The sequence below is a fragment of the Mustela nigripes genome, chromosome 12, assembly GCF_022355385.1.
Source record: "Mustela nigripes isolate SB6536 chromosome 12, MUSNIG.SB6536, whole genome shotgun sequence".
In the NCBI taxonomy this organism is placed as follows: domain Eukaryota; kingdom Metazoa; phylum Chordata; class Mammalia; order Carnivora; family Mustelidae; genus Mustela; species Mustela nigripes.
The window spans coordinates 78,315,125-78,338,512 of NC_081568.1; the positions used below are offsets into that span (position 1 = coordinate 78,315,125).

General features: G+C 51.1%; 2 protein-coding genes and 1 long non-coding RNA gene across 7 annotated transcripts in view; 1 reads left to right on the plus strand and 2 right to left on the minus strand.

Moving 5' to 3' along the window:
• FCHSD1 (FCH and double SH3 domains 1) lies at positions 1-9,689 on the minus strand. Of its 3 annotated transcripts, none has more exons than XM_059417787.1 (20): positions 9,581-9,689; positions 9,267-9,364; positions 8,624-8,669; positions 7,951-8,018; positions 7,464-7,599; positions 7,241-7,377; positions 7,082-7,145; positions 6,146-6,274; positions 5,540-5,662; positions 5,274-5,369; positions 4,827-4,952; positions 4,319-4,423; positions 3,968-4,129; positions 2,975-3,103; positions 2,806-2,889; positions 2,512-2,629; positions 2,175-2,395; positions 1,311-1,398; positions 218-273; positions 1-89 (listed from the first exon to the last, which is right to left on the minus strand). In XM_059417787.1, the coding sequence occupies exons 1-20, from the start codon at positions 9,599-9,601 to the stop codon at positions 24-26; spliced, it is 2,073 nt and encodes a 690-aa protein (XP_059273770.1). In that variant the 5' UTR covers positions 9,602-9,689; the 3' UTR covers positions 1-23. The 3 variants fall into 3 exon arrangements, with proteins under 3 accessions (XP_059273770.1, XP_059273769.1, XP_059273771.1); XM_059417786.1 differs by having other exon boundaries at positions 7,464-7,620; XM_059417788.1 differs by lacking the exons at positions 1-89; positions 218-273; positions 1,311-1,398 and having other exon boundaries at positions 2,184-2,414; positions 7,464-7,620.
• On the plus strand, positions 9,353-17,529 carry LOC132028612 (uncharacterized). Its single transcript, XR_009407478.1, has 4 exons — positions 9,353-9,432; positions 9,546-9,838; positions 9,970-10,169; positions 17,451-17,529. It is a non-coding gene; the product is annotated as an uncharacterized LOC132028612 (long non-coding RNA).
• Positions 11,738-23,388, minus strand: part of ARAP3 (ArfGAP with RhoGAP domain, ankyrin repeat and PH domain 3) — a 24,180-nt gene continuing 12,529 nt past the window's right edge. For 2 of the 3 annotated variants that reach the window (XM_059417785.1, XM_059417783.1), the window contains exons 18-33: positions 22,786-22,849; positions 22,123-22,286; positions 20,069-20,281; positions 19,683-19,788; positions 18,091-18,238; positions 17,673-17,741; positions 16,872-16,946; positions 16,657-16,771; positions 14,875-15,003; positions 14,656-14,789; positions 14,339-14,421; positions 13,995-14,030; positions 13,797-13,860; positions 13,572-13,709; positions 13,328-13,366; positions 11,738-12,793 (exon numbers count right to left, since the gene is read on the minus strand). In XM_059417785.1, coding sequence (XP_059273768.1) covers positions 12,317-12,793; positions 13,328-13,366; positions 13,572-13,709; positions 13,797-13,860; positions 13,995-14,030; positions 14,339-14,421; positions 14,656-14,789; positions 14,875-15,003; positions 16,657-16,771; positions 16,872-16,946; positions 17,673-17,741; positions 18,091-18,238; positions 19,683-19,788; positions 20,069-20,281; positions 22,123-22,286; positions 22,786-22,849 — 2,054 coding nt within the window. In that variant the 3' untranslated portion in view covers positions 11,738-12,316. The remainder of the gene's footprint in view (positions 12,794-13,327; positions 13,367-13,571; positions 13,710-13,796; positions 13,861-13,994; positions 14,031-14,338; positions 14,422-14,655; positions 14,790-14,874; positions 15,004-16,656; positions 16,772-16,871; positions 16,947-17,672; positions 17,742-18,090; positions 18,239-19,682; positions 19,789-20,068; positions 20,282-22,122; positions 22,287-22,785; positions 22,850-23,388) is intronic. The other variant, XM_059417784.1, reaches the window with a different exon arrangement.

Sequence of the window (23,388 nt, forward strand, 5' to 3'; positions counted from 1 at the left end):
GGGGGACAGCAATCCCCCTGGCTTCAGGTGAGAGAATCTGGGTGGCCAGGATCTGGGGCTTTAGCTGGTGGGGGAGGTGGTGGACGCATCTGTAGAGAACACAGAATCAGAGCTCCAGAACCCTCCCTTGGGGACATCCCTGTCCATTCCCTCAGCCCCGCAGACAAAACAGGACATGTTGGAATGACACAATCTCCTCCAAGGGAGGAACCCGTACCGGCCTGAGTCGAGGTACCATCATGTCCAGGGGTCCAGGGCAGTCCAGATCTTGGTCTGCAAACAAGAGCCACAAGTCAGTCTTCAGGCTTTGTTTTGTTCATCGCTGCATCTCCAGCACTTAGAACAGTGGAACTCTGTAAATATTTGATGAATTAACGAATAGTCCCTAGTCTTAGAGCCACAAGATCCATTGATCTATCCATCCTCAGCACTTACTTGGCACCTGCTGAGAGGGGGCGATGGGATTCACAGCACCCCCATTCCCAGTGGCTGTCAGGAGCCCAGTAGTGAAAAACCAACAAACACAATGAATGATTGTGCTAAATCATTCAAAGTGAACTATAGGGGCTGGAGCAGGAGATACAGAAAATGGTCACAGGGAGGGAAGCTCTGTGAAGAAAGTAGAAGTACGAGAAGGTTTTAGAAAAGGTGGGCATTCCAAGAAGGAAAATGATGACACAAACCAAAGTGTTTGCAGGATTCAAGAACATTAAAGGCAGAGGATGCATAGTGGGAAAAGCTGGCTGATTTGTAAAATAACCTTCATGAGGAAACAGCTACTGCAGGCAGGCATACTATGTGCCAGGCACAATGCTAGGCCCATCCTTTTTTTTTTTTTTTTTAAGATTTTATTTATTTATTTGACAAAGAGATAGCTAAAGAGGGAACATAAGCAGGGGGAGTGGGAGAGGGAGCCGCAGGCTCAGCAGGTAGCCTGATGCGGGGCTTGATCTCAGGACTCTGGGATCATGACCTGAGCAGAAGGCAGACGCTTAACGACCGAGCCACCCAGGCACCCCTAGGCCCATCCTCCTAACCCTCACAACAACTCAGTGAAGTAGGGACCTTTCTCCTCACCCTGTAAAGGCCCAGGCAGGTTAAATATTCCGCCCCAAACCACACATTGGGAAGTCATATGCAAAGTCTCAACGATGCACTTGCCTCCCCTCCAAAGCCCAAGCTCTTCTCACCATCCTGATTCTGTGAGCCTGATGGAGGAGGTTCCTGAGGGCAGGCAGAGAAGCCAAGGGCAACCTTTCTCCTCCTGCCTGTCTCTTTCCCTCCCAGGGCCCCCAGTGCCCTCTACTCACCCACAGGCAGCGCAGATGCAGGGGCTCCCTCCAAGGCAGAGGTGGGCACAGGAGGTGAGAAGCTAGGAGGAGAAGGGGATGGCAGCATCTGGGAACGAGAGGCACACCGGGTTATTCCTGGCACACAGGAAGGTTTCATCACCTTTTCCTCTCATCTCATCTACAATTCCTGTCCCATCCTCCTTGATTTGGACAGCGGTGAAATGCTTCTACACACCTGGGGGCTTTAGCTGATACACACTTCCATAGCCAATAGGTACTATGTCCCAGACATTCTGTTAGCACTTCACATATGCTCACTAATTAATTCCTTACATCATCCCATGAAGTAGGGAGTTTTGTTTTATGATTTCTTGTAGAGATGAGACTCAGGTTAAGCCATCTATTGAAAAGCATGGAGCCTGTTAGTTGGAGAGTCGCAACTAGAACCCAGCTCTCCTGACTCCCTCTCCTAGGCTCTTCCTGCTGTAAGAGTAGGTATCATATATTAAACGACCTCCTCTGGGTCACTGTGCTAAGGGCTTTACCTCCATATCTCTAGACACGAGGGTTGGGCTGCTGAAGTAGGTATTATTACCCCAGTTTTCCCAGATGACAAGTAAGCACCAAGCTTATATCACTGCCCACGGCAATGCAGTATGAATCTAAACTCAGATCTAGCGCTAAAGTAGGACCACCAAACTCTTAGGGAAAACTGCCTAAGTTTCCCTCTTCTCTGCCCAGCCAAAGGAGATTGGGAGGTCCAAGCCAATGTACAAAGTAAACCAGGAGAAGGAAGGGGGCATTAAGATGAATATGGGGCCTCATTGGAGTGGGAGGCTCAACTCAGAGAAGCCTGGGGACCCAGGGAGAAGGAAGCCTCACCTGTTCAGGGTCTGAGAGTTCAGGGGGTTCTGGGGGGCCAAGCAGCTCCTCCACTAACAGGGAGGGGAAAACCCCCACATGGCCCCCGAATTCTCCTCTCCAGAAGCCATCATCCACTCCATCCTGGGCCCGGGGCAGCAGGCGGATAAGCGCCCCCTCTGGAAAGCTCAGCTCCTCTGCACTCTGTCCTGTGTAGCTGTATAGGGCACGGGCCAGGAAGGCTGCAGAAGCCCAGGAGAGCTGGTGAGGGGAGTTGATGGGGAGTAGTTCCCTGGGTCATGACACCTCAGGGCCACCACGACTCAAGGTCCCCTGACCCAGAATTTCCCATTCTTACCTGTGGGCTCTACCCCTGAGGGATTGTCACTGTCGTGGCCACTCTCAGGGAAGGAGAGGTCCGGGAAGTTGAGATACCGCTCAGGGACAAAGCCTACCTCGCCGTGCTGGTTTCGAGCCTATTCACGCAGCAATGTGAACAGAGAGCAGACTTGACTCAGCAGCCCATGGCCCTAGCCCTCCTCCTCAGGCTTCTGGCTTTGTCTGGCTGGGTCCTTGCAAGCCACAGAGAAGTTCTTCCCACTGCCACACCCCCCTCCCACCGCCAAGGTCAGAACCTATGGTCCATACCCACCTTGACCCATTCATCAGCATCTCCCTCTTCTATGACCTCCAGCCACTCGCCCTCTGTGATGGTCAGCTCATCCTCATGCCCTGCCTGGGCCCCACAAGGAAGAATTCAGGACATGGCTGTCTCCCATCCCCTCTTCTCTGAGGTCCTCAACCCCATGCCCACCTGATACCTGATAGCTGAACACCACATGCGCTGGGCAGGGGAGGGGCCTGGTGGCCAAGGCTACAGGGGCAGGCTCCTCAAAGAGCTCCCCTGTCTCCTCACATTCCTCAAAGTCAGAGAGCTCAGAATCCTCAGCCTGGGGGACAGAGAACAGACATCACTGGGGGGCCCACTCTCAAGTACCCATTTTAATCCCCACTCCTCCATTCTACCCTTAAAGAACACCAATAGATCACTACCCAAGGTAGTACCCATCTGTCCACCATGTATCACAAGCAAAATCACCACAGAGCAGGGTAACACAAAAAACAATTGCAGAATTCCAGTACTGAGTGCCTACCATGGGCAAGGAACAACACTTAACATCTTATGTATAGCACCTCATCGCAACTTCACAATAACCCGTTGTTATTTTGCATAACTATATCATCTCGTTTTACCTACTTTTCAACTGTTTTAAAAAGATTTTATTTAATTGAGAGAAAGGGTACACACATGCATGTGCACATGCACGGGGCGGGCAGAGCAGGGGGAGAAGGAGAGAGGAAAGCCGACTCCATACTGAGCATGGAGCCTGATGCAGGGCTTAATCTCACAACCCTAAGATCATGACCTAAGCTGAAATCAAGACTCAGACCCTTAACTGACTGAGCCACCTACTTCATTTTACTTGTAAGAAAACTGAGGCTCAGAAATGTTAAGTCACTTTCCAAGACCACACAGCTAGTAGTAAGTGGAGTGGCTGGCGCGTAAACCACTTAGAGTCCATACTCAGAACCTTAGTTCATAACTGCTATCCTATAGTCACGATAAAATTTCACTGAGAGCACTCCGTGCTACAAACTATGCAAAAAAGTATACGTTCTTCATTCCAGCCTCATAACAACCTCTTTGACTTCAGTACTATTGGGATGCCCATTTTATCAGGTCTGCCCTCCTCTGGGGAGATCTACCCTTTACCCTCCCGGGTGTAGAGGGGTAGGGAGCAAAGGGTACTCACCGTGGGAGAGAGGTCCCTCTGGGACAGCCGGGCCTCACTGAGCCGTCGCTCCTGCTCTACCTCATCCTGTGCCTGGGTCATGGCTGGCTTCAGCCAGCGCTGCACATCCAGGCCAGCTCCTTGGAGCAGGGCCAGCCGGGCAGCCCCCTTCACCTGGCTCACCTGGCATGGGGAAGAGAGATCAACCAAGGTCATGGATGGGCCTGCCTTTGGCCGGTGAGTGGAGCCATCCCAAACATGTCCACCTTCTACCTCCCACCTCCCTGCTCCCCACCACGTAGCTGAACAGGAGGAAGGTGTTGTGTGAGCAGGCGGGATCTCAGGGGTCCCAGGAACAGGGCTATGGCTCACCTGTGCCCGCCGGATGCTCTCCCTCACTTCCTGCAGCCGCTGTTCTAGACCTGGCGCCTCCCGCCCTGGGGCCTGCTGTCGCCTCTGCTCCAGCCGCTGCAGCACCTGGTTGGAAAAGCAGAGAACAGGGGTGGGTGGAAACACTATGCAGACAACTTACTATGGACTGGCACTTTGCTACTTGCTTTGCATGTATTATGTCATTTAATCATCCTCATGCAGTGGGGACTGTTATTAGCCGTCACTTCACAATAAGGAAACTGAAGTCCAGAGAGGTTAAGTCACTCCCTTACTCAGGGTTTCATAATGAGAAAACAAGCGAGCAGGATTCGAACCCAGGTGGGTATAGCTCTGAAAACTGGGCTCTTAACCACTGTGCCACACTATTGCGCTAAAATCCCTTTCCTTCCTCTCCTGCATGCAGCCCTATGACATCCCCCACTGACTCCGGAGTCCTCATCTCTCAGCGCTTCCCACCCACCCACAACACCTGCACCCCCCACCTCACCCGATGCCCATGGTTCTGGATCTTGTAGTCTCGGGCAGCTCGGCTCGTCCAGCGCTGAACCTCTTTCTCCAGGCTACGGTCCCCCGCCATGCCTCCTGCATCCCCCTCCAGCTCCAGGGTGCAAACCTATGTGAAGAGTGTACACAGATGCTGAGAGGAGGAACTGATGTTGCTTCTCTACAGTCCCTTTTTGTTTCCTTCTCCCTGTCCTAACCTTCTCCAGCGACAGGGACAAAGAGGTGAGGGCATAGGTGTGCATTCCTGTGGACAGAGACACACAGAGAGTCCCCAAAATGGGAAAGAGGAAGAAGGAAGAGGAACTAGAGTCCTGAAACCCCTTCTCCACAGTTTAACAGTCACTAATCAGGACAAGGGTGATGAGGGAGTAGGCCTAAACCACAGTCCCCTTTACAGGTGGTTGGCTTCCAATGAAGAGAGAAGTCTCACCTGATCAGTCCCTGCAGGCTGAAACTCCTGAGGTGGTGTGGGGGAAAATACTCCAGGTTCCTGAAGAAAGAGCTTCAGATCCTCCTCCCAGCTTACCTGGGCGTTAGAAAAGGTCAAACTAGTCACTCACAGAGTGAGCCTATCCCCAGCCCCTCTCGGAAAAAGGACAGGTGAAAATCAAAGGGGCAGATACACAGTGGGTGGTCTGTATTGAAGAGCAGGGTGAAGGAGATCCCTGAGAAGCTCGTATAGGGCACGGCCCTCACCTGGGAGGTTGCCTGCCCTCCACGGCGGGCATGCTCCAGGGCCATCTCTGCAGCTTCCAGCTCAGTGCGGCTTAGCAAGGTCAAGGGGTCCCTCAAGTGTTCCAACAGCTCACTGACCAGGGCCTGGAGAGAACCCCAAGATCGTGACCCCACCCTTCCCCCAGCATCTATTGCAAAGCAAGCTCTCTGCCCAGGTTCAGATGGGTGATGGGCATGAGGAATTGGAAAGAGGGAAGAAATGAGACATTTTACTGCTTCTAATAATAGGCCCTCATGTATGCATAGACCTTAACAGTCTAAAAAGCATTTTCATATCCATTCTCTCGCCTGAGCCCCATTAGTCTTATAAAGTAGGCAGAACAAAAATTGTCCCTAATGAGGCAACTAGGTGTTCAGAGAGGCTAAGTGTTCTGCAAAAATGTCATGTAGCCAGCTAGAAGACAAACCCAAACCAGAACTAAAGGATGTAACTTCTAGCCACTCAAAGCAGGCTGGGACCTTAGCACCACCTAGCCTGACGGTGGTAGGAAGCAAGGAGAGGCTCTCCCACACAACACCCCCTCACCCCTTGTGCCAAGAGGCAGGACTATCTGGGCTGGGACTGGCCTTGAGCAGGGCTGGCAACTCCTCCTGGTAGTAGTGGTCAAGGTGGGCATTGGTGGCCACCAAGTTGAGCAGGTACTCATTGCGGGCTGCTCTCAGCTGCTGGGAGTACTGGGCTGACTGGGCAGAGAGCTAGGAGGAGAAAACAGGTGTCAACAGGAAGCCCTGGACCCGTGAGGTCCTTCCAAGGCCAACCCAGATCCAGCATGGATTCTCATATTATTGAGTGCTTACTGTGCACCTGGTGCTACACTAAACATATTGCACACTCAACAACTCCAGCTTGAAATGCTCTAGTGGCATCTATGTCCATTTAAAATAAAATCTCACTGCTCCTTACTGTGGCTTGCCAGATGCAACAAGAGCTGGCCCCTGCAATCTCTCTGACCCGTTTTCAGAGTGCCTGTCCCCCTGCTCAGAGTGCTCCAGCCACACTGACCTTCTTTCTATTTCTCAAAGCCCACAAAGCTATTCCCACCTCAGAGCCTCTGCTTCCTCAGAGCCACCATTTCCTCTCCCTGGAATGTTCTTCCCCTAGATCTTTGCATGGCTGGCTGCTTCTTGCCATTCAGGCCATGTGTTCAGATAGCTTTTCTCTCTAAATTACACCCTATTAACCCTTTACCATGCACCTTGTTTTGTTTTCACTTAATCTGATTGTTTCTTTACTTACTATCTATCTGCCCCTCACCAGACTCTGAAGGCACAGAGTCCTCAGTAAATGCATGGTAAAGGAATAAAAAAGAAATGTACTATTTCCACATTACAGATGAAGAACATGAAACTCCGAGAGATCAAGTTAACCAGGGTCTCACACTGAGGATGTAGGGAAGCCTGGATTCATCTCAGTCTCTCAGATTTATGCCCTTGGGTTCCAAACCACTAGACTACTCTGCCCACCTCTTTCCCATCTCCACTCATGTCCACGTCCCCCCAAACCTTGGTGCTGAGTTTCTGGAGACTGGCCCGAGTGTGGAAGAGCCCGTGGTCACTTCGGTTCAGTCTGTGCAAGCAAGGGAGAGGAGTCAAGGTTAGGCTCAGCTGTGGTGCCTTGGCTCCCATCTCCCAGTCAGGCTTCCCAACTCCCCATGACCCCACCTAGCCTGGACATCAGCCGCCTTCTCCTGTGCCAAGGCCCACACACGTTCCCGCTGCCCATACAGCTTCCGACTTCGGCTCAGCTCCCGGACAGACTGCAGCACCTCTGCTTGCGCCCTCTGGAGGTTCTCTGCTCCCTAAGGGTGTGTACACACAGAGTCCTGACCCAGACCACTTTCTACCCCAAGCCAGCTCTTCCTTCATCCCATCCACTGAGCCATACCTTCCTGAGCACCTGCTCCTTGGCACTCCGCCCTGTGCCCCCTGCCAGGTCACGGTATCGGTCAGATGCCTGGAGCCGGGCTTGGCCCCCAGCCACGGTGGCATCCAGCAGGCAGCGCCAGGCACCAAACACCATCCTGCCTCTCCCCAGAGAAGGTCTGTGTTGAGGAGGAGAGCACTCCAAAGCTTCATGAGACACTCCCCCCCACCACCAAACCCAACACCATAGGAGACACAGTGCTTTCCCTTCCCCCTTGTCTGGGAGCCTATCAATCGATCAGCACATTAGCTCAGCCACAAGGATCACTCATGCCCTCCGCCTGCACCCACAGTGTCCTTGCTGGGTCAGCTCCTCTCGGGCTGCTGTGTCAGCTCTACCTGCAGCTCACATGCCCTCTCCCCTCACTGGCCCTTTATTCCCAAAAAAAAGGGGTTGGGCTCCTCACCCCTTCTAGGCCCCCTGAACTACCCCCATCCATGGGACGCACCTGCTGTCCATCTCTCCACTCCGGTGCCCTTCTCTCTTCAGGAATGGCCCTGCCAGTTTCTGAAGTGCCTGGTGGGAAAGTCATCACAGACTCAGTTACCTTTCAAAGACTCTCAACAACTGGGAGAACATAAAATCCAGGTATAATAAACGTTATTCATCAGATGCATATTATGTGCCACTCACTTTGCTAAGTGATTTACCTATTTCATCCTTACAACAATCTTATATAAAGTTATAATTATTGGGACGCCTGGGTGGCTCAGTTGGTTAAGCAGCTGCCTTCGGCTCAGGTCATGATCCCAGCGTCCTGGGATCGAGTCCCACATCGGGCTCCTTGCTCCGCAGGGAGCCTGCTTCTCCCTCTGACTCTGCCTTCCACTGTGTCTGCCTGTGCTCGCTCTCGCTCGCTCTCTCTCTGACAAATAAATAAATCTTTAAAAAAAAAAGTTATAATTATTATTTCATTCTACAGAGAAAGAAATTGAGGCCAAGAAAGGCTAAGCACCTTGTCCAAGGTCACACGGCCAACAAGTAGCATGAGAGATCTGACACCAGTCTGCCTAACTCAAGGCCATTGCTGTGGGCCAGAAGAGGAGTATGTGCAGAAAAAGAATGCCATGTGCAAAGGAGGCCACAACAAAAGAGAAAGTCCAGGAAAAGGAGTCCCATACCTGTCCATATTCTCGTTCAATGGCTGCCCTCTGCTTGCTGTAGGACCTATGAAAATTAAAGGGGCAGGATGGTGTCACTGTTTGGTCCTGTTCTCCCACCCTCAATCGTCTCCTCAGCCTGGGCAGGAAGAAGAGGGGAGCCAGACCTAAAGTGTGAGTACATCAGGAAGGAATGAGACTGGAGAGAGAGTCCTTGAGATCACCTCAGGCAGCCGCAACCCAGAACAACCTCACCTCATTGTTCAGAGCCTCAGCAGGATCCTCCCCACCTCTGGAGAACCATCTTTGGACTTGGAGGTGAGGACGAATGGGGGCCTGGATACAGTCCAGCCTTCCAACAGGTCTGGAAGAGGGAGGGGAGATTCTGCCCCAAGCTTGGTTGTGGGGCAGAGGGAGGGGTGTGGAGTCAATGGGTTTGAGAGAGTGTCCCTGTGTGTTTCTGTGTGTTGGCTTAGGAGGAAGGATAAGCCCTACCGGTATCTGGAGAGCCAGGCCGACAGTGAGAGCCGGGAATGGGCATCTTGGAGAACCCTTCACCCCCTGCTTTCCCCTCCCCAGGCCAGCTCTGACCGAGGTCTGTTCGAGGAGAGGAGGGGCGCGCAACGGCAAAGGTCGGGGTATGGTGGAAGGGATCCGAAGCTACCTGATGTCCTCCAGCAGATCCGCCTCCCTCTGCTGCCGGGTCTGAAGGATGTTCAGCTGCTCCAAGAAGCGAAGCTTCACCTCCTGGGCCGGCTTCACCTGCGGGGGTAACAAGAGGTTGAAGACCCCTGGCGCCGGGACCAGAAAAACACTCCGCGCAGGGAGCGGTGAGGGGGCGGGACCGGGGAGGGACTGGGGTGTTTCCTGGGTTACTTCAGGGTTAGGCCCCGGACCCCCACTGCGGGCCCGGTGCTCCCCTCAACTCCCACCATTCCCCCAGCCCACCAGGAGACCCCATTCCCAGGCCAAGCTCACTTTTCGGGGCGGCGGCTGCATCTCCGCTCCGGCCAAGGGAAGCGACTCGACTCCGGAACTCGAGGAAGCCCCGCCCACGGCAAAACCCCGCCCCGGACCTGGCTCAGCTCCGCCCCCGTCCCGCCCACGCCTGGTCCGGCTACGCGCAGGGCTGCGAAGCGCGAAGGTGCCGCGGAGAAACCAAAGAAACTTCTGTTGGTGCTGCGGCGGCCCCGGAAAGGGTCGGGACCGCCGAGTGGACGCGGCGTCCGCTGCGCGGTAGGGGAACCCCAAGTTTCTGAGTCAAGACGCCTGGGTTCTATTTCTAGTGGAGCCACTGACTCAGCCCATAATTACTACGAATCACTCATTTACATATGCAGATCTCTGGTCCTCTTGTCCTCCCTCAGGCGCGAAGGGTGACGCCTGAAGAGGAGGAACTCAATTTGTGACCAATTTGTCATTGGATGCCTGAGCAAAGATGCTTCTGACAAGGGGAACAGGGCTGCTCTCCGACCTTTCCCAAATTCCCACAGAACTGGAAAAGCCAGTGAGTGTTGATGAGAAGATTGCCCGGAGCCAGGAGGAAGCCAGTCCCAGAGGAAGAAAGGTATGTCAGGGGCCAGTGGAAACTAAATGATACCAGTGAATGGATGTAATTAGGGAGATGGGTGTAAGGCCTGGCGCCCCAGGAAGCCCTGTCACCATTAGGGTCTGCTTTTCGGGCTCTCTGCCCCAGGTTCTACCAGCGCAATCCCTACTTTCTGAGGATCCCCACACCCTTTCTTCATTCCCCTCACCTATCCCTGGCCCACACCCCGACTTGGAAAAGCAGTTATCTGTGGCCCCAAACTCCGGATTCACGTTTCCAACAGCCCATTGACACCTCCAACTTGTAGATCTAACAAGTACCTCAAATTTTTAAATCTGCTCTTTCTACCTGATCCTTCTCCAGTTATCTTCCCCAGACAAAACACTAAATGGTACCTCTCTTCATCTGGTTAGGAAAGTCTGAAACCCAGAGTCATTGTACCCTTTCTCCTATCCCACATTCCTTCCATCAGCAAGTCCTGTAGGTTCTATTTCTGAAAGATCTCTTATTAATCACCTTTCTTCAATTTCCAAAACCACCAACCTAGTCCAAGCCCCAGTATCAGTCGCCTGTCTAATATCTGGTCTCTCATTCCCCACCCCCACCACCTCAATAATCCACTGCTCACAAAACAGCCAGAGTGATTGATTTTTTTTTAAAAAAGGAAATAAGATCCCATCACTCTCTCCCTTCAAACTACTCAATTGCTTCAGAATAAAATCCAAACACCCTAGCATGGCCTATAAGGCTGTGCATTATTGGGCTCCTGCCGGTCTTTCCCCCTTTAGCCCATACTCTTCTCTGTCTCCCCACTCACTGTGCTTCAGCCACTCCAGCCTCCTTTCTGTTTCCCCAACAGGCCAAGCTTCTTCCCACTGCAGAGCCTTCATGCCTGACACTTTCCCTCTTCTTCTGGAGTGCTCCTTCTCTCAGTACTTCACATGTCTGGCTTCTTTAACTCTTCACAGCAGCCTTCCCCATCTTCCCAGCCTAAAGGCCATCACCACAGGCACATCGCTTTGGTTTGATTTCTTCACAACACTGCATTAATTTGTGTATTTTCTGTTCCCCCGCTAGAGTGGGAGCTCCATAAAAGCAAGACCCATCTTTTTTTTTTTTTTTTTTTTTTTAACATCTTATTTGCTTGGGGAGCCTGGGTGGTTCAGTCAGATAAGATCTGCCTTCAGTTCAGGGCATGATCCCAGGGTCCTGGGATCGAACCCCACATCAGGCTCGCTACTCAGTGGGAAGGCTGCTTCTCCCTCTTCCTCTGACTTTTCCCTCTGCTTGTTCTCTGTCTCAAATAAATAAATAAAATCTTTAGAAAAAAGGTTTTTTATTTGACACAGAGAGAGAGAGCGCGCGTGTGAGCACACGAGCAGGGGGAACAGCAGAGAGAGAGGGAGAAAAAGGCTCCACAGGGAGCCCAATTCGGGGCTGCAGGGCTCAAACCCAGGACCCTGGGATTATGACCTGAGCCAAACGCTTAACCAACTGAGCCACCCAGACAAACTTTATCCTGAAGACCTGACACCTAATTAGGTGCTCAATACATATTTGTTGAATGAATGAATGAATGAATGAAGTAAACAATAATAGCCTTCTGGTTCCAAGATTTATTAACAGTGACACATCCTTTTTGGCTCCTCTTCACCCCAGCTCCCAACCCCAATCAACCTCTACCCTCTAGGTCTTCAGCATAGTACCCAAATGTAGGAATTGGGGTTAAATAGACTTGGAGATCATTCAGCTTTCTGGCTTCCAAATCTTTTTTTTTTTCTTTAGTGCAGTAAAAACTATTCATTTCAAACCCCAAACCTCTTACAGAACTCCTGCATATCATATATATATAAAGCAGGAGTTCCCTCAACTTGTTGAGGGAAGTTATGTGGGGCTTACAGCTCTAAGAAACAGTTAGATGTTCCCTGGCTCCTTATTTCAGTGACTTCATGGTACATATAAGTGAATGGAGGTTCAGTGAGGGGCCATAGTCTGACCCTCTCTAGGCAGGAGAGTCCAGAGCCCTCAATCCTGTGCTCGTTCCATAGCACCACACTGGCTTCTGGAGCCTTTCCAGCCAGAGCAGAGGAGGCTCCCGGCAGTGTCTGCCATGTGAGAACTTGGGTCTTCTGGCTACCCTCCCCTTCAGACTACTCGTCTGAGGGTCATGTGAGGGGCTGGCTGGAGGGTGAACTGGAAGGTTGGGTGGGAAAGTCAGGTGTTTGTGTCAGAAGGCCATTGGAGTTGGGGGACTGGGGGCTGGAGGGCTGCGGGGGGCTGCCCAGGCCTATGGCAGTCTCTCCTTTCCTCAGGATGAGGCTGCTAAGCTCCTGGAGCAGCTGCTCCTCTAGGGACCCATGTGCCTGGGGGCTGCTCTTTGAAGGGGGGCCAGGAGGGGGCTCAGGTGGCCTCTGCTCTGGGCCCAGGCCACCTGCCTTGGGGAAAGGGGGTTTGTCAAAGGACCTCTGGCTGATGAGAGGGGTCTCTGGGTTGGCTGTCTTCTCTCTCATCGTGGAGAAGGAGGTAGAGGAGTCCTTGGTCAGCTCAGGAAAGGCCCCCACTTCTTCATACACCGGCTCCTCATAGACAGGCTCCTCCAGTTCCTCCTGCTCCTCCACAGATCCCTGGGATGACTTCATTGGCTGGATGGGAATGGGGCAGCATGATGCAGGCACAGAGTTAGAGTTCCTGGGTTAGTAATTGTTAACATTTATTGAGCCCTTCCTCTGGGCCAGATGCAGTAAAGTACTTTTCATGTGTGCTATCAAACCAATTCTGTACAATGGGTTACACTGCTGGTGAATGAAGCGAGGTACAGAGGGGTGAAGTAAGTTGCCCAAGATTGCACAGTGAGTAAATGGAAGAACTGAGGCTTCAGCCCAGGTCTATCTGACTCCAAGATGTATTCACTTAACAACTTTCCTTCTGTTTCTCAGAGCCTGTGACCACTTTCCCTTTTCCTTATCATATCCTCCCATGCCTCATTTTCCTCATTCCTTCTGGCCCCTCACAATACTCTCTCTCTGTCTCATGCACACACACACACACACACACACACATGCAAAAACACACACAGATGGCCCTGCATCGAACAAATACAGAGGGCACATGGATTCAGGCAGCACAGAGGAACACAGGGCCGAGGGGCACAAAGCTGAGACAGGTACAGTACTCACAAAGAACATGGACAGGGTCCTCCGGTTGTGAAGTCGCCTCTGGGCACAGGTGGGATGGGGATGAGGGGAGGGAGAGACACAGAGACACAGTGAGGTCTGGCAACAGAAGGCAAGGGTGGGGTATGGGGACACAGAGAAGGCAGAGGCAGGCACCAGACAGGCAGGCACACCACTCCCACCTGCAGGGCAGCAAGGACACAGGCAGGATTCAGGAGGGCATAGCAGCAGGCCAGGGGGACCTCACCAGGGTCTGGTTGGCAGAGAGGAGGGTGGCCCCACTGTCATCTCCTCTGATGGGCAGCAAAGGCATGGTGCCAAACTTCTGACGGGCAAGGTCAGAGGAGGAATGGCGTCGTAAGACCACTGGCTGCTGGTCATCGTGCTGCAGGGAGAGTAAGGAGTTGCACAGTGGGCGTGGGACTACAGCTAGGACCTCTGACCTCACCCTCAGCTTTTTTCATCCCCTCACCTGGGCTTTGAGGATGCTGGTGGTCCAGTCCCACATCTCATCCTCATTAGTGCAGGACAGGTATCTGGGGATGGTCAGAGGGGAATTAGCTGGAGAGGAGGGGTTGTAGCTATAGCAATGGAGAATAGAAAAAGTAGAGAGGAAGAGGACAGGGTGCAGGGCTGGGCCAGGGTAGAAGCCAGGCCGAGAGGTACTCACAGCTGCATCTTCTCCAGTATCAGTGTGAAGCCCCACCTAGGAGCCAAAAGACAAAAGAGATGGGCAATTAGAAAGGCCAGAAGAGGGGGGCATCTGGGCGGCTCAGTGGGCTAAAGCCTCTGCCTTCAGCTCAGGTCATCATCCCAGGGTCCTGGGATCAAGCCCTGCATCGGGCTCTCTGTTTGGCGGGGAGCCTGCCTCCCCCTTTGTCTCTCTGCCTACTTGTGATTTCTGTCAAATAAATAAAATCTTAAAAAAAAAAAAAAAAGAAAGAAAGAAAGAGAAATGCCGGAAGAGTGATGGCAGGAAGGTCCTAGAAATGTGGGCTGGGGAAGAAAACTCACGGTGTTGGAGGCTTAAACTTCTTTCGGATTCCCAGGTAGACTTTGGAACCTTCCAAGGGCCACTCTCGTTCTGGTTTAGAGCTCTGAGAACAAGAAGGCAGTCAGTGAGGTCAAGAGGTGAGAGAAGGATTACAGTCAGTCAGGTCAAGAAGTCATGGAAGCACTGGGGTTATGTGCTCACAGGATCACAGAGGTCAAAGAACCAGGGCAGCACTGAGATGGATAAGCACACAGGCTATGGAGCAAGAAGGTTGATGCAGGCATAGCTGCTCCTCAGGGGCTTCCAGCATCCATCCCCGCTCCCCCCAGCACCTCACCTTCTTTTCCTTGAGCAGCAGCAAGCAGCGGCCGCGCAGCAGAAAGAACCTCTCCTGGAAGCGGTTGCCTAGTAAACGGGGCGGCTCCTCCCGACACCGCAACAGACCCACCCTCGGGCTCTCGCGCCGGATACCTAGGCACGAACAGATGATACTCATAGGAGGGTCCTGGGGGAGAGGCGTGGGGGTGGGGGTGCTGGGCTGAAGGAGGAGGTTCACCTGTGAAGAGGCAGCCAGCCTGGGCCAAGGAGACTTTTCTCAAGAGCAAGGAGGCCGAACAGGGTTCTGGCAGCTGGCACCATTGAAGGGCCTGCTCTAGGACCCTCTCCTTGGGGTGAAGTGGCCGCTCTGAGGAGTAAAGTAGGAGCAGGTATCAACCAGAATATCCATCCATGCCCTGGACCTCCAGCTCCTTTCCACCAGTCACTTTCGTGTGTCCATTCCACAGCCCAGCCACAGGTATTTATTTAAGAGCCAGCCCTCTGCCAGGCATTGCTGGCCCTAGGGATATAATGGTTAGCACAGAACCCACAGCAGCAAAGTGAGTGAGCAGACAGTATACAGGTAAGTAGACCAAAAATTTGCAAATAATTAAATGCTTTGAAAGAAACAATAAGAAGCTGAGAGAGAGGAGGAGGACAGCTACTGGGACAGAGTGATGACCGGGCAAGGTCTTGGAGAAGGGGGCATTTGAAGCTGAGATTGGGACCTGGAGGAGGAAGAAGAACAAACCATGCTAAAATCAGGGGAAGAAGATTTCAGGCAGGACGCCGCTCCAGAATAAAGGCTCTTTGTCAAGAAAGATGTGTTTGAAAAACAGCTGGCATGGCTCAAGCACCAAGAATGAATTATGTGAGATGAGGTCCGAGAAATAGGCAAGGGCCAGACAGTCAGGGTCTGTGGACCATAATAAGGAATTTGAATTCTATTTGAAGTTCAGTGGGAAGCCATTGGAAGGTAATGGCATGATCTGATTTATGTTTGAAATGCATGTTGACCACTGTGTGGAAAATGGAATGTTGGGAGGCAAGACGGAAATGCAGGCCAGCTATTCCTTTTCTGGGGTTAGTGGTTAATGTTGGGTGCAGAAAGCTAGTGGTGACTTCACCCTGGCTGGTGGTAATGGCGGAAATGGGTAGAAGCAACAGATTCTAATAGAATCAGCAGGACTCGTTGGTTGGATTAGGTGGGAAGTTGAAGGAAAGGGAGGACAATCAGGTTTCTGGTCTTGATAACTGGGTGAATAGAGGGGCCACTGACTGAGTTGGGGAAAACTAGGAAATGGCCTAGGCTTTTTGTTAGGTGAAAAGGTCATCTTTTCACCTAACTCAACTGGGAATTGAGTTCAGTCTCGCATGTTTAAAATTAGACATGCTTGGGGGGCACCTGGGTGGCTTAGTGGGTTAAGCCTCTGCCTTCGGCTCAGGTCATGATCTCAGGGTCCTGGGATTGAGCCCCGCAACGGGCTCTCTACTTAGCGGGGAGCCTGCTTCCCCCTCTCTCTCTCTGCCTGCCTCTCTGCCTACTTGTGATCTCTCTGTCAAATAAATAAATAAAATCTTAAAAAAAAAATTAGAGATGCTTGGGGTGCTTGCGTGGCTCAGTCGGTTAGGCATCCAAGTCTTGATTTCAGCTCCGGTCATGATCCAGAGAATCCAGCTTATCATCAGCATTTAAAGCCACTGGAATGGATGAGTCATCCAAGGAGAAATGAAGATAGGGAAAGGAAAAGGTCTGGGGTTGAATTCTGGGTCCTTCCAATATTCGGAATGTAGGCAAAGGAGGAAGAAAAGCCTTCTTTGGGGAAGAAGGGAAACCTAGGACTTGTGGGGTCCACACAAGTCAAGAAAAAAGAGAGTACTGAGAAAGAGGGAGTGGTCAACAGTGGGGAATGTCCCTGCATGTGCACAAGGACAGTGTCACTGTATTTGGTAACCCAGAAAGCATTGGTAACTTTGACCCCCCATCACACATGCAAGCACACACGCATGGCAGGCTCACCGAGTTCCCCGTGCTCACGGATCTCAAACGTCATCCACAAGTCCATCCCAGCCTCTGTCCCGCGCATCTCCAATACCTGGTTGGTTAGCTCCTCAGCAGTCAGTGTTGGAGACACCTGGGGTCAGAGCAAGAGCAGAGGACCCATGCCGGTCAGTCCACTGACCCAGCCCCCCCCCCAATCCTCTCATCTCCCCTCCTGTCCCCTCAGGACTGACCTTCAGGGTGACACAGTTGTCTGGAAGCTGCTGTTCTATATAAACCTCCATGATGAGGTCTCCAGCCTGGGACAGCTGAGAGGAAGGCATAATGAAGTCAGGAGGACAGAAGAGGATGTAAAAAATCAAGATCAGAGGACTCCCTCTGTTGCCTCCTAAGCTCTTATCTCCACCTACCCACCCCTGCCGCCCTGGGCACAAAAGTCTCCTCCTCCTACCCCTCATCCCCAGTGTGGCTCAGGCCCTTAAAAGGGAGAACCCAAGGAGAGGTAGAACAGCATCTTCAGGCTGTGTGGGTACTTCCCAAGGCAGTGCAGCATATGCTTAGAAGGACAGGTCTAAGGTCTCTGGGTTCCAACTCTGACATTCGATACAGTAGGACTTTGAATAAGGGACCCTCAAGGCTCCTGTTTCTTTATTTGAAAAAAATGGTATTGTCTGCCTCATGGAGTTGTGTGACGCTACGGCAAGATCACAGGTGCTTGGAAGATAAGTGCTTAGCTGTTTGCTATCGTATTTACTGCTGTTATGCTCACCACTTTGTCTACCTCAGCTAACTCTTCCTTGGATCTCTTACAGGCGGAACCCAAGTATGCTGCCATCATTTTGCAATGAAGGATCCTCATGGTGGAATAAATAGAGCCAATCCTAAACCAAACCCCTCTCCCCAAAGCACTCCCTTTCTTGGATTTCCCCTGTGTCTCAGAAAGCTGAGGGCCAATGTCCAGCAGCAGAATGGCACCTTCCTATCTTGAAAGCCCCTTCCGTCCCACTCATGAGTCTAAGGGCAGGACAGGTTACCTGTACATCTTTCCAGGTGGTGATAAGACTGACCTCCAAGTCAATCTGAGCTACCTGGTCAGAGTCAATCTGTGGAAGAGCCAAAAAGGAGCATGTGTATTGTGGGACAGGTGGGGGCGGGAGGGAGGAGGCCGGGTTGGGGGGGACTGAGGGGTGAGGGGGCAGGGTGCTAGGAAAAGAGGGAAACAGGAAGAGTTTGTAAGACCAGAAGACCTGTATGAGAGCATTAGAGGCAAGAAGAGCTAAAAACCAAGGGGGCAAGGGCACTTGGAGTAAGGTTATGGGATGGAGGGGTCCAGGCCAATGGGAGGTGATTCTTGATGCAGAGGGCCTTAGAGCTCTGGGCTGGGGGTTTTGCGGGGGCCGAGGATCCAGATTCCAGGAAAAAGGACTGTAGTCAGGGGTAAGGAGAGCTTACATCAAAGACAGAGACGTAGCCGTCGATGAGTTCCTGCAGCACCCGCACCTCATGCTCCCCCCGCCCGTCCGTCTGGAACACACTGGGTGCGAACAGCAGGGCCAGGTTCCGCGTGCACATCTGGTTTAGAGCGGCACACTTTTGTACCCTGCAGAGCGGTGCAACACGGGTCATAAGGGATGCAGCTTGAGCTCACCTGTTTGCCCATGCAGCCATTCATTCAGGAAATCCTTAGAGTCAGTATGCTAAGTCCTGGGCTAAACACTTGGGATGCAGTTGAAAGACACAACACTGGCCTCAAGGAGATCCCAGTGTAAGGCAGAGACAGGTGAGGAATGGGTGATTATAACTCTGGTATGGGGCAACAAACTTTTTTTGGAAAGGGACATATAGTAAATATTTTAGGCTTGTGGGTCATACATTCTTTGGTCCAGTTTGTCAGTTCCACTGTTGTAGAACGAGAGGCTACAGACACTACATGAGTGAATGGGTGTGCCTTCACACTTTGTGTACAAGACTTTATTTATTTTAAGGATTTGTTTACTTATTTGAGAGAGAGAGCTAGCGCACAGTGGGGAGGGGCAGAGGGAGATGAAGAGAGAGAGAATCTCAAGCAGACTCCCCCTTGAGCAGGGAGTCCGATGCAGAGCTCAATCTCACGTCCCTGATATCATGACCTGAGCTGAAATCAAGAGTCAGGTGCTTAACCAACAAAGTGGCCCAGAAACTGTACAAAACTTTACTTAGAAAAACAGACAGTTGGATGGATATAGCGCATGCACCATAGTTGGCCTATCCCTGTAATAGAGAGTAATCCGTACAACACAGCCAGGGTTCACCTTGGAATCCCTTAAAGACCTGTCTCCCCAATAGGCTGATCAAGGTAGATCTGCATCTTATTGTTCTTTGTGTCTCCTACCTCCAGCTCTTTGCCTGGTATGAATAATAGAACAAAATAACATTGGTTGCTCACCATTTCTGAATGCTTACTACCTACATGCCAGGAGATGTAGTAAGATTTTTATAAGGATTATCTCATTTAACTCCCATCATCTAGGAGGTGGACACTATGCATTATGCCATCTTCCTTTTTTTTTTTTTTTAAGATTTTATTTATTTGTCAGAGAGAGAGAGGGAGAGAGAGCAAGCACAGGCAGACAGAATGGTAGGCAGAGACAGAGGGAGAAGCAGGCTCCCTGCCGAGCAAGGAGCCCAATGTGGGACTCGATCCCAGGATGCCGGGATCATGACCTGAGCCGAAGGCAGCTGCCCAACCAACTGAGCCACCCAGGCATCCCGCCATCTTACTTTTATAAATGAGGAAACTAAGGCTTAGAAAGTGCAAATAACTTACCCAAAGTCACACACTAGAATGGTGGAGCCAGAGTACAGCCTAGATCTGCTTGACCCCAAAAAGTCCACACTCAGAACCTTTGTGCTATGACACTTTCACTTAACTGTTTGCAGTTCACTTAACTGACACTTTCACTTAATGAATAAATGTGAGGCAGTGGGAGTAGGGTGGTGGAAGGAGTCGGACAGCGGTGATAAAGGGTCAGTGAGGAGCCTGCAGGGGGTCTGGCCATACTGACCGATAGAGATGCCCAATGAGGGTAGCAAGCGTGCGGCGGTTGACCTGGGGCAAGCAGCCAATTACTTCTTTGTATTTCTCCAGGCGCTGATTCTTCTGGGGTAGCTCTGGGATGGAGTTGGGGGTGGTGGTGGAGAGGATCAGGGAAGGGAGCAAGGAGGGAATTTTAGAGAAACAACCCCAGAATGGATGTCTCTCTGCCCTCTTCCCACCTTGACCTAAGCTGTGTCCCTGAGTGATCCTGGGGAGTGAGAATGAGGGAGGGGAGCAATGGGGAAGAAGGCTGCCAAATCCCACAAAAGAGCCTCAGGGATTTGATGGGGGCGGGTGGAGTTCCAGGTCACCCCTTGGTCGCCTGCGAGGAGTTCTTAGGGATCTTGGGAGTACCAGCAGCCTCCCTCCAGCGAGGCAACAGCCGTGCAGAGGTCACAGGGTCATCGAGCTCTCGAAAGAAGCGTTTGAGTGTATCAGTGACATCTTCCACAAAGTGCTCTCCTGGCCGGAGCTTCACTGACCGGGCATCCCGCCGGAATTCAGCCAGGAGCCGAAGGCTACGGGCACGGGCACCTCCTTTCCGGTATATGCCCTCCAGCTGGAGCCCTGAGAACAGCCAGCATCTCCACTCACCCACTGAGCATCTCTGCTCACCACTGCCCAGAGACCCAACTACCCACCCAGTATCCAGTATCTGTGATCCTCCCACCCGCCACTGACATGCTGTATCATTATTGGGGTAAGGGGCCCAGAGAGGAGGAAGTCTGCCTCCAGGATATTGATTCTCAAGACCCTGCTTAAGTCCTGCTCAGAAGGTTCTTCCCTAACCATGACATTCCACCTAGCCTCCATCGCTCTCTGTCTCCTCACTGTTTTGATTCTGAGATAGCACTCCCAAATTACATTACAGTTGATCCTCCCTATTCACAAATTCCACATTGTGAATTCATCTACTTGCTAAAATTTATTGTAACCCCCATATCAATACTTAGTGCACTTTTCCAGTCATTTGTGAACATGCACCGAGTGGAGAAGAATTTGATTTGCCTGTTGGATATATTCCCAGCTAAGCTCTCATATGGTAAACAAGTGTAGTTTTCAAGGTATATATATAGAATCACATTTTTTGCATTCTTCTGCTTTTTTTGGTTGGTTTCACTATTTAAAATGGCCCCCAAGTGAAGTGCTGAAGGGCTGTGTAGTGTTGCTAAGCGCAGGAAGGCTGTGTGTGCCTTATGGAGAGAATATGTGAATCAGATAAGCTTTGCCCCTGTGTGAGTTACACTGCTGCTGGCTATGAGTTCAAAGTTAACAGATCACAAGTATATGTTAAATAAAGTGTCTTTAAACAGAAACACACTTCAAACGAGTTTTACGTGTTGATCATTTGATTAAAGGTAACCAGAGATTCCCAGGAACCTGACTCTGTATTTCCACTGGGGCAATGATTTAGGATTCACTAATTCAGTGTTTGCAGTAACTTCGTAGAACAAAACTACCGTGAATAATGAGCACTGACTGTATTTCTCTTACTTATCACCCATCTCTCGCACTAGTCCCTGAGCTTCCAGAACCTTCCCTCTTCACTGCTATATCTCCAGTGTCTGGCACACGGGAGCCGCTCAGTAAGCATCTGCTGAATGAAGAACGGCAGTGTGGGTATGAACACCCATATTCTTCTTTTGAACATGAGGGAGACTGAGAGACAACAGGATCTAGGGAGTGGGGAAGTCACTGCCTGAGGCTACTGCCAAGGTATGGAGAATGTCTCTAGCCACCAACTCTCCACTCTCCCTGCTATTTGTAGTTCATAGATGTGCCTTTTTTGCCCTTTACTGCCTTTCTTGGTTTTCTATGAATTTTCCTTCTCAAGAGTCCAGACTTCTAAAAAGGAGGTTTGCTAAGAAGCTAGATTCTACTTAGTCCTTCCTTGGGCAGGAGAAAAAAGGCAAAGGTCAAAAAGTCACAAAGAATTCTGGGAACCACTTTCAGAGCTGATCCTTTATGCCTGGAAAAACTCCTGCATGGACTAATTCTGCTCAGACCTTCAAGTGTTTTGCTGCACAGCTTGGCTCTTGCCTTGTAGCTGCCCTCTCTTTGTTACATGGCCCTCTAGTCCTATTTCAGTGCTCCTCTTCCTTCACACCCATGCCCCCACCAACAACTACCTTAGAACACTGACTAGCTGCCAGGTGCTGCACTAAAAGCTTTCCATATGTTATCTTACTATCACAGCTATACTAGAAAATGAGGACTGTTAGTAGCCCCATTCTACGGATGGGGGAGCTGAGGCTCAGGCAGGTAAAGCAGCTTGCCAAAAGAGATACAGTGGATTGCTGTTAGGCTGTAGTCTCTGGAGACAAAGCTCTTACAGGCAGACCACACCCTCTGGCTGTGCCCATGTCCCCCATCCCCTGCTGGCTCAGTATTGGCCAGTACCCACTCACCATGTTGGGTGACAAAACTGATGCAGGCATCCACAATGATGGGGATGTCACCCCGGCTCATCTGCTGCTCCTGCAGTGCTGTGCCGCCCCCACCAGCTGCCCCCTCAATGGCTGTGTTCCATGCTGAGAAATCCAGCCGGCCCTCCCCCTGCAGATACAGGGTCCTGAGACCAGAGATGCCTGAGTCAGAGCCAGCTCCAGAGGGTCCTTTAAACTAAGAGGCCCGGGATCACAAGGACCAGACCTCCCAGAGCCACCAGCAGGGGGCAGCAACATTCAAACCAGATGGGGTCCCTGAAAGTGAAATTTTCTTTTCTTTTCTTTTTTTTTTTTAAGGTTTTCCTCTTTAAAAAAAAAAAAAGATTTAATCTATTTATTTGAGAGAGAGGGAGAAAGAGAGCATGCACATGCGGGGGACGGGGGGGCAGAGGGAGAGGGACAAGTGGATCCCTGTAGAGTACAGAGACCCCACGCATGGCTCAATTCCAGGACCCCAAGACCAAGACACAAGCTCAAGTCAGACTCCCAACGGACTGAACCACCCAGGTGCCCAGTAGGCAGGCAAATTTGAGGAAGTGGGCATGGTCCAGCAGACCAGGGTAGAGGGTTGGGGCTGGGCTCTTGAGAAAGGGATGTGGGGTCAAGGATAGGGGTAACACTTACCTTCCTGTCTCTACCAGGACCAAATGCTCCTTCTTGTCTGGGGTGTCAGCTGCTGAAACCACACCTGGAGAAGAATCATCAGACATTATCATCAAAATTTCTTCATCTTCTTGACCAATAAGTCACTAAGTATTCAAGGTATCTTGATGCCAGACTAGGAGTCTTCAAAGAATGTTGCATTAAATCCTATTTTACAGGTGACACATTAAAGCTCAGAGACATTAAGTTTCTTGTCTCTTTACTTGTTATAAAATGGAAAATCTAGGCTTGAACTCAGGTCTCTTTTCTCTAAAGCCCTCCGATATTATCCCACACTGTTCCTCTTTGAGGAAGAAGTGAAAGTATCCAGTCTCCTCTCCTAGTCCCCAACCAGCAAGCAACTCCAAGTAATACTAACAGTAACATTAAAAACATATAACACTTATTAAACACTAATAAGATGCCTTCTGCCAGGCTCTTTGGTAAGTGTTTTAAATGCATTGCTTTATTTGAAACTTAACAACTCTTGTATTGTGCCCATTGTAAAGATGCGGAGACTAAGGCACATAAAGGTTAAGTAACTTGTCCAAGGTCACATAGCTAGGAAGTGATGGAGATGGGGTT